At 44.3% G+C, this 10099-nt stretch overlaps 1 protein-coding gene across 1 annotated transcript; it reads left to right on the top strand.

Annotated features, from left to right (window-relative positions):
* The first annotated feature begins 5095 nt into the window (after positions 1–5095).
* LOC137540907 (E3 ubiquitin/ISG15 ligase TRIM25-like) lies at positions 5096–6754 on the top strand. The gene has a single exon (XM_068262089.1). The coding sequence runs from the start codon at positions 5096–5098 to the stop codon at positions 6752–6754; it is 1659 nt and encodes a 552-aa protein (XP_068118190.1).
* Positions 6755–10099: the final 3345 nt, after the last annotated feature.

Here is a 10099-nt window from a genome sequence, read left to right as displayed (position 1 = left end):
GGCGGCGTGGCTGTGACATTATGGCTGGGGGTGGTGCCAGGCACAACGTATCCACGCATGCTGGCAGCCGTCCCCCGCTGGATCGTTCATATAGCACCATTAAAACTTTGGTTTACTGACGCTGTAATTGCATACATTACCATGTAAATGTACTGCATGCAGCACATTATCCTGACGGAAACCAGCACATCCTACCACAAACAATGTATTAACCCGAATATCCTTGCATTGTGTTATGATGCAATGATCTTGTCCATTGCGACAACACAATGGACGTCCTCTATAATAAAACCCTAATGTCTGTGTCCCATGTCCCTGTGTGTGTCCCATTTGCGCTCTGCACATGTGCAGGGACGCAGAGACACGAGTGACGCGCGGCAAGGGACGACGGGTGGACGGGCGCGGCGAAAATGTGCGGGCGCATGCGCAGTGACAAGCCAAGGTCACTAGTACAGTATAATCTTGTTTATAGTAAACTCTCAGATGGTAAAACTTCGAGTATAGTAAACTTAATGTCCAGGTGGCGGACAAGCACCATTATAAGTTAATGGGAGTAACCTCTGGCACAGTAAACCTGGGTATAATAGAACGTCTATTATACTAAACCTGCTTTGTTTTTTTTTGGGGGGGGGGGGGTGGGGGGGGGGGCTTGCGGTATTCTGTATCTGCCCATAGTGGAAAGTGGGTGGGCTTGTGTGTCATACGTCAGTTGGAGACCCACAAGCCATGGTCGGTGGGCGGGCTGACAGCCACTTGTCTGCTCAATATCTGCACACTACTCTGGGCCTGCGTGGATTACGTCAAAAGCACTAGCTGGTGAGTGTTATGCTTCCTATGTAAGCAGCTGCCTTATTACTGAGGGAGTTGCCTATCATCTGTGATTTGCTTGTGCATGGCTGCAACCAGGGCTGGGCAGAGGCGAGAGAGGCTCCAGCCTCAGGGCGCAGTGAAGGAGGGGGTGCTCAACTCACTCAGCTATGATTCCCCTATTGTGTTTGAAGAAGAGAGAAATAAGAAAAGAGTATACATGGCAGTGAATGCAACCGAGATAACTAGAGATTAAGGTGTTGGAGGCCCTGGGGCGCCTCTTACTCTAATATCAATCAGTGTGTGACGGCTGGGGTGGGAGGGATGGAGGGGCGCACTTTGGGGTGTCAGCCTTGGGTGCTGGAGGACCTTGTCCCGGCTCTGGCTGCAACGCTACAGTATCCTCCAGGCTGCACAAAAATGTAGACAGAGGAGCACACTATCAGAAGTGTACTTGTATTAACTGGTGAGACCTATGCTTCCTGTGCAAGCTGCTGCATGATTATTACATAAAAATCCCTGTACAGTATATTGAGCACTGTGTATTTTGATTTAGCTTAACCACTTCAGCCTATCTGGACAGATATACTCGTCCAGATAGGCTGCACTAACTGCTGCTGACCCTGCGCGGTCCAGCCGCCTTCCGTTACCCCAGAGATAAATGAATGGGAACTCTGTTCCCATTCATTGATCTAAAAGTCCCTGTATGAAAGACCAACGGCTTTCTTGAAAAGCCACAATCTTTCTAAGTTTCACGTCCTCCCTTCAGTTCCTGTGAGTGCTCGCTTACAGGATGGAAAACAAAAAAATGACTGAAAAACTACATCTACTTATTTTTTTAAATATAAACAATAAATTACATTTAAAATTATCTGTTTACCTCTCCACTCCAAAAAAGCTTTATTTTAAAGCTATAATGGCCAAAACCTGAGAAATGGTTATTTTAAAAAAAAATTTCTTACTATTCCCATTAAAATGCATTTAGAAAAAAATAATTCTTAGCAAAATGTACCACCCAAAGAAAGCCTAATTGGTGGCGGAAAAAACAAGATATAGATCAATTCATTGTGATAAGTAGTGATAAAGTTATTGGTGAATGAATGGGAGGTGAAAGTTGCTCAGATGCATAAGGTGAACAACACTGTAGGCTGAAGTGGTTAAACGTTGTGCTTGCTTGCTGAAGCATTAACCTTCCTGGCGGTAACCCCGAGGTTTTCTCAGGCCCTGCTGGGCCGATCTGCGCAATATTTTTTTTTTGCTGCATGCAGCTAGCACTTTGCTAGCAGTGTGAGCACACCGATCGCCGCCGCCCCATGCCGATTCACCGCGCCGCAGAGCCCCCCTAGACCCCGTGCGCTGCTTGGCCTATCAGCACCAGGCAGTGCTGAGGGGTGGATCGGGACTCCCTTAGACATCATGACGTCAGTGACGTCATCCCGCCATGGCGACGGGGGAAGACCTCCAGGAAATCCCGTTCAAGAGGGTAGGGGGATGCCGCTGCAGGGCAGCTATCATGTAGCGAGCTCGCTACATGATTTAAAAAAAAAAAAATTACAAAAAAAGGCTGCGCTGCCCCCTGGCGGATTTTAATAGACCGCCAGGAGGGTTAAAAAGAAAGACTCCCAATTATTGACTGAATTATCTCCTTGGGGACCGCTGCGTGGTAAAACCATGCTACACTGGTGGCTGCCTAAGCCTGATGGTGAATAGTTTTAAAGGCAGCTCTCATACACGGGATGCGATTGCATGTCCCTGCCGTCACAGAACTCAAGTTATCTAAAGACAGCGGAATTCCATACATCAGTCAGGAGTTGTTTTCATTGGCTCCTGATCACAGCGATCAGGAAGTAAAGCATTGAAAAAAAAAAAGCTCTGGTCCTTAAAGAGGCCAGAACCAGCCGTCCACCATATGTCAAGATCCAGTACTATAGTGTACTTTTATGTGCTTGAAAACGACAATATACAGGTTCTTCTCAAAGAATTAGCATATTGTGATAAAGTTAATTACTTTCTGTAATGTACTGATAACCATTAGACGTCCATATATTTTAGATTCATTACACACAACTGAAGTAGTTCAAGCCTTTTATTGTTTTAAAGAGAACCCGAGGTGGGTTTGAAGAATGTTATCTGCATACAGAGGCTGGATCTGCCTATACAGCCCAGCCTCTGTTGCTATCCCAAACCCCCCTAAGGTCCCCCTGCACTCTGCAATCCCTCATAAATCACAGCCACGCTGCTGACAAACAGCTTGTCAGAGCTGGCTGTGTTTATCTCTATAGTGTCAGTCTGCTGCTCTCCCCGCCTCCTGCAGAACTCCGGTCCCTGCCTGCATCCCTTCCCTCCCTGCTGATTGGAGGGAAAGGATGGGGGCAGGGACCGGAGCTATGCAGGAGGCGGGGGAGCAGCTGAGACTGACACTACAGATGTAAACACAGCCTCACAGCACAGCTGTGATTTATGAGGGATTGCAGAGTGCAGGGGGACCTTAGTGGGGTTTGGGATAGCAACAGAGGCTGGGCTGTATAGGCAGATCCAGCCTCTGTATGCAGATAACATTCTTTAAACACCCCTCGGGTTCTCTTTAATATTGATGATTTTGGCATACAGCTCATGAAAACCCAAATTTCCTATCTCAAAGAATTAGCATATTTTATCCGACAAATAAAAGAAGAAAGTGTTTTTAAAACAAAAAAAAGTCAACCTTCAAATATTTATGTTCAGTTATGCACTCAATACTTGGTCGGGAATCCTTTTGCAGAAATGACTGCTTCAATACGGCGTGGCATGGAGGCAATCAGCCCGTGGCACTGCTCAGGTGTTATGGAGGCCCAGGATGTTTCGATAGCGGCCTTAAGCTCATCCAGAATGTTGGGTCTTGCGTCTCTCAACTTTCTCTTCACAATATCCCACAGATTCTCTATGGAGTTCAGGTCAGGAGAGTTGGCAGGCCAATTGAGCACAGTAATACCATGGTCAGTAAACCATTTACCAGTGGTTTTGGCACTGTGAGCAGGTGCCAGGTCGTGCTAAAAAATGAAATCTTCATCTCCATAAACCTTTTCAGCAGATGGAAGCATGAAGTGCTCCAAAATCTCCTGATAGCTAGCTGCATTGACCCTGCCCTTGATAAAGCACAGTGGACCAACACCAGCAGCTGACATGGCACTCCAGACCAACACTGACTGTGGGTACTTGACACTGGACTTTTGGCATTTCCCTCTCCCCAGTCTTCCTCCAGACTCTGGAACCTTGATTTCCGAATGACATGCAAAAGTTGCTTTCATCCGAAAAAAAGTACTTTGGACCACTAAGCAACAGTCCAGTGCGGCTTCTTTGTAGCCCAGGTCAGGCGCTTCTGCTGTTGTTTCTAGTTCAAAAGTGGCTTGACCTGGGGAATGCAGCACCTGTAGCCCATTTCCTGCACACGCCTGTACATGGTGGCTCTGGATGTTTCTACTCCAGACTCAGTCCACTGCTCCTGCAGGTCCCCCAAGGACCTGGAATCGGTCCTTCTCCACAATCTTCCTCAGGGTCTGGTCACCTCTTCTCGTTGTGCAGCGTTTTCTGCCACACTTTTTCCTTCCCACAGAGGTGCCTTGATACAGCACTCTGGGAATAGCATATTCGTTCAGAAATTTATTTCTGTGTCTTACTCTCTTGCTTGAGGGTGTCAATGATGGCCTTCTGGACAGCAGTCAGGTCGGCAGTCTTACCCATGATTGGGGTTTTGAGTAATGAACCAGGCTGGGAGTTTTTAAAAGCCTCAGGAATCTTTTGCAGGTGTTTAGAGTTAATTAGTTGATTCAGATGATTAGGTTAATTAGTTGATTCAGATGATTAGGTTAATAGCTCGTTTAGAAAACATTTTCATGATATGCTAATTTTTTGAGATAGGAAATTTGGGTTTTCATGAACTGTATGCCAAAATCATCGATATATTAAAACAATAAAAGGCTTGAACTACTTCAGTTATGTGTAATGAATCTAAAATATATGAAAGTCTAATGTTTATCAGTACATTACAGAAAATAATGAACTTTATCACAATATGCTAATTTTTTGAGAAGGACCTGTACAGTATTATAAACTACTTGGAAGGTCCCTCTGAGTTTACTATAAAGGGATTCTACTATAGTGTGCAAGGAGCCTTACAATACCTTCTTCAATGATTCATCCTGACCAGACAGCCCAGCACACTCTGGGGCGTTTCCCTCTCAGCACTCAATACTCTAAAACTAGCTTTTCCGGCTGTGGATCGAAAAGCATTTGTTTCTCAGCTTCAGCTATGGCAACTTCTGATCTATGTTTGGAGCTCTTCTGTTCGGTCTGTAGGGAGATTTCTATAGATCCGGTGACCCTGCCATGTGGTCACAGCTTCTGCCTGTATTGCATCACACAGACATGGGACCACCAGAATGAGGGAGAGTCTACATGTCCTGAATGCATGCGCAGATACAAGAAGAGACCTGAGCTGAAAAGAAACCATAAGCTCTATAATATAGCCAAAGCTCTTCCACATCCTCAGCCAAGTCAGGAGACAGTTCAAATCATCTGTACGTACTGTGACTTCTCTGTTCCTGCTGTTAGTTCTTGTCTGCAATGTGAGACCGCCATGTGCGACCACCACCTGAGAAAACACAACAATTCCGTGCAACATACTTTAATTCCACCGATAAGGTCTGTAACAAACAGGAAATGCTCTATACATAAAAAGATCCTGGAATATTATTGCAATGAGGATTTAGCTTGTATTTGTGCATCCTGCAGGCAGGAAGGATTACATGAGGGTCACCAGCTGGAGACGCTGGAGGATGCCTTCCGGAGGAAGAAGAAAAAGCTGAGAAGTGATCTGGAGAAACTAATCTCAAAGATAGAAGAAGCTGAGAACCGACTCCAGAGTCTCCAGGAAGGTGTAAGAAAAGCACAAGAAACAGCCGAGAAGGAAACCGAGATAGTGGCTGCTTTGTTCAGAGACCTCAGGAGACGGCTGGACGACCTGGAAAATAAAGTCCTGACAAAGATCTCCAGGCAGGCTGAGAAGGAGGCACTTTCCTACAGTAACCACCTACAGAATTTAGTTATTGAGAAGGGTGAGCTGTCCAAGAAGAAGCACCACATTGAGAAGCTGTGCAACACAACCGATGACCTGACTGTCTTGCAGCATCAGGAATTGGAGAGTTGGGACTTCCCTGACACAGAAAAGGAAAAAGATAAGGACATGGATGGCAATAAGACCCCTAACATGGATAAAATGAATCTCTCACAGACCATACACACTGGTATTTCCAATATTCTGAAATGTGCAAATATCTTGTTTTATGCACAAGCACCGAATGACTTAATTCTGGATATTAACACTGCTGCCAGCAACGTCAGCATTTCTCGTGAGTTGCAGATTGTGCGCTGGTCTCCGATAAACCAGATTAAACTAGACATACCAGAAACATTTGAGAAACACCAGGTAATGAGTACTGGAAGATTCTCTGCAGGGCAGCATTACTGGGACATGGAAACCAGTCAGTCCGGTGGCTGGGGAATTGGGGTGTGTTACCCCAGCATAGACAAGAGAGGGGATGAGTCCATCATTGGAGAGAGTAACAAAGCCTGGAGCTTACGCAGATTATGTTTGTGGAGGTGGTGTAACCAGTATTCTGCCAGACATGACGGCAACATTATCCCGATCCCTCACAGGATCACCAGTACTAAATTCAGGATCTATCTGAATTACGAGGCTGGGAAAATATCTTTCTATGAGCTGTGTAAACCAATGCGACATCTGCACACCTTCACTACCACCTTCACTGAGCCCCTCCATGCTGCCTTCTATGTCTGGGGAGACTGGTGGTATAAGGACAGCTGGGTGAGAATTATTCATGCTTCAGGATCACAGAGCAGAGAATGTGATTGGCTAAACAGGGATACAATATTTTCCAGCAGTGAGTGAAACTGTAGAATTTTCTTAGAGATGTATGTAACGTGGGCAGAATTGTTATTTTCCTAAGTGAAAGTGTATTGTCAGAGGTGAGTCCACAGACTTATGTGAGACAAGAGCTGCAATATAGCGATGCATATACAACCAATTTTGATTGTCCAATCATTGCAAATATTACCACTTCCCTGAGTATGAGGGTCAACAGGTTTTGAATACTATGAACAGATTTGTCTACGTAGGTAATATCTCAAACTACATGGGAATGGTAAAATGGCCTATCAAAATTGAAAGTGTATACCAGGCTTAACACAAGTAGTGTACTGTCTTAAAGTAAACTAAAGACCTGGAAAAGTAAAGATTTGATACTTATGCGGGGCTTCCTCCCACCCCATAGACACGTCCCTCGTCTTCCCACGGTCTGCTGTTCAGCCCCGATCAGGCTCAGTCGCGTCAGTCCAAGTCTACTGCACATGTGCAGAAGACCCTGACTGGACCCGACTGAGCCTGTTACCGGGGCTGATCGCGGCTGAACGGCAGGAGGATGACGAGGGACTCTGACGTGTCTATGGGGCGTAGAAAGCCCCGCATAAGTATAAAATCTTTACTTTTCCAGGTCTCTGGTACACTTTAAGCCAGGTACGCATCTTTAATTTTGATTGATCAATTTTACCACCTCCACGTAATCAACAGATTTTAACCACTTTACCCCCGCGCGTACGTATTTCTCCGCCCCTTTTTCCATCCTTTAAAAACCAGGGACGGAGAAACACGTACTTTCCGCGTTCCCGACGCTGCCCGCGCTCCCGCTCGTAAACACGCCGCCCGCCGCTAGTAAACACGCCGCCGCCCGCTCGCCCAGAGATCAATGAACGGGAAAATCCATTCCCGTTCGTTGATCTAAGCCCCGCAATGATCAGCTGCTCTCCTATGGGCAGCGCGATCATTGTGAGAAAAAACTCACGTGTCCAGCCTCCTTATTCTTCCTCCAAGCTTCCGGAAGGAAGCTTGGAGGTCGCATTAAAACAAAAAGTTACTGTGGCCATCTTGTGGCCAAATAGTAAACTACACCCTACACATTTTTCACATACAAATAAATGACTTTTACACATAAAATTAACTCATTACCTCCCACACTCCCCATTTTTTTTTTTTTTGTAATTAAAAAAAAATTAAAAAATTTACAATTAAAAAAAAATACATAAATAGTTACCTTAGGGACTGAACTTTTTAAATATTTATGTCAAGAGGGTATAACACTGTTACTTTATAAACTATGGGCTTGTAATTAGGGATGGACGCAAAACTGAAAAAAATGCACCTTTATTTCCAAATAAAATATTGGCGCCAAACATTGTGATAGGGACATAATTTAAATGGTTTTATAACCGGGACAAAAGGGCAAATACGTTTCATGGGTTTTAATTACAGTAGCATGCATTATTTAAAAACTATAATGGCCGAAAACTGAAAAATAATTATTTTTTTCCCCACATTTTTCCTATTTTCCCATTAAAACACATTTAGAAAAAAATAATTCTTGGCATAATGTCCCACCTAAAGAAAGCCTAATTGGTGGCGAAAAAAACAAGATATAGTTCATTTCATTGCGATAAGTAATAATAAAGTTATAGACGAATGAATGGAAGGAGCGCTGAAAGGTGAAAATTGCTCTGGTGCTCAGGGGGTAAAACCCCTCAGTGGTGAAGTGGTTAAATACTATAAAAAGATTACGTAGGTAAACTCTCATACGACATGGAAGTGATAACATTGGTCAGTAACTGGTCAATCATAACTGAAAGTGTGTACCAGGCTTAAGGGTGCAAAGAGACATCCAATTTTGATTGGCCAGTTTTACCACTTCCATGTAGTAGGAGAGCTCACCGACTCAATCTACTGAACCTCATGCTACATGGAGGTGGTAAAATTGCTCACTGACTGGCCAATTGAAATTGGAGATGTGTACCAGGCTTTACTAGTAAATCATCTTGCCATCAGAGAACTACAAGATCTCAGTTATCACAATAAGCGCAATATGCTGAAACATTTACATCTGTATAAAACACATTGTGCAGTGTTGGAATGGTCGCTGGTATGTGAACCCCGATAGCTTGAATTGCAATACTCCTATTTTATACCGGTAACTTGCCAGAAACAGACAGCAGTGGACTGTACTAAACACGTAAATATGTTAATATCCCTGAATGTCAACGGATTCATTACTATCTCCTGCAGAGCGGTTTATTATCACAGTGGAATGTATTTTCCACCTCTGAAGTACATTAACGGACCTGTTCAGTTGTTTATTATGTGTATCCTATTATTGTTTTGTAACCATATATACTGTGCATTCTCCATCGTAATGTCATGGAAGATGCGCGGATGCTATAAATACAACATAACAAATTCAGCGCTGCGTAATATGTTGGCACTTTATAAATACAATAAATAAATAATAAAATAAATTTACAGTGCAAACTACTTCAAATGTTACCCCCTTTTTTTAACAGTATTTTTTTACGGCAATAAGTCTTGTTGCCCCTAGATGTCACAATTGTTAAGATGATGATCTCTTCTATGTAATGCAATTGCAAGATGTTTTGAATCAGGATGATACCATTGCTCATTCGCACTACAAGAGCTTTTCTAATGGTACATACACACGGGTTACAACTGTCGCTGCAACCGCGTGGTACGCGCATGTTGCAGAGACAGATCCCCTGTGTGTATGCCACGCTCGCCACGAACCGTCGCTAGTCTGAGCGGTCGCCGCAACTTCGACGCAACTGTCGCTAGTCCGCCGTGTGTATGCGGACTAGCGACAGCAACTCCATACACAATGTATGGAGCTTCCGGCGGGGGGGAGGAACCTTCGGCGACAGCTTCAGCCGCGTCTCTGCCTTTGGGCAGAGACGTGTAGACAGCTGTCGCACGGGCGGAGCTATCGCCGAGCTGTCGCACGCACGTCCCCTGTGCGCTAGCGACTAGCTACAAATGGCATAGCATTAGCAAGAGCTTTGAAAACCACTTGTGTTTAAAACGCTTTTGTAGTGTGAATCAGCTTAGAGTACAAGGCACATTTTCCTGTGAATCTGCCAATCTTTTTTTTTTTTTTTTTTTTTTAATCTGATCATGTGTGCTAAATGTCCCAAAGGCATGTACGTGGGAGAAACTAGACAAACTCTGTGCAAACGTATGAACGGACACAGGCACACTATTAACTATACCAAAATCTGTATTGCTACACGCTTTCGTTCCAATGGACACAGCATGAATGATCTTCATGTCACTGCCCTGAAGGGTGGCTTCTAATTGTCAAAAGATAGATTAGTAGTAGAATCTAAATTTCTAAATTGTTCA

Source organism: Hyperolius riggenbachi, chromosome 12 (assembly GCF_040937935.1).
Source record: "Hyperolius riggenbachi isolate aHypRig1 chromosome 12, aHypRig1.pri, whole genome shotgun sequence".
In the NCBI taxonomy this organism is placed as follows: Eukaryota; Metazoa; Chordata; class Amphibia; order Anura; family Hyperoliidae; genus Hyperolius; species Hyperolius riggenbachi.
This window is presented reverse-complemented; position numbering and strand designations above follow the sequence as displayed.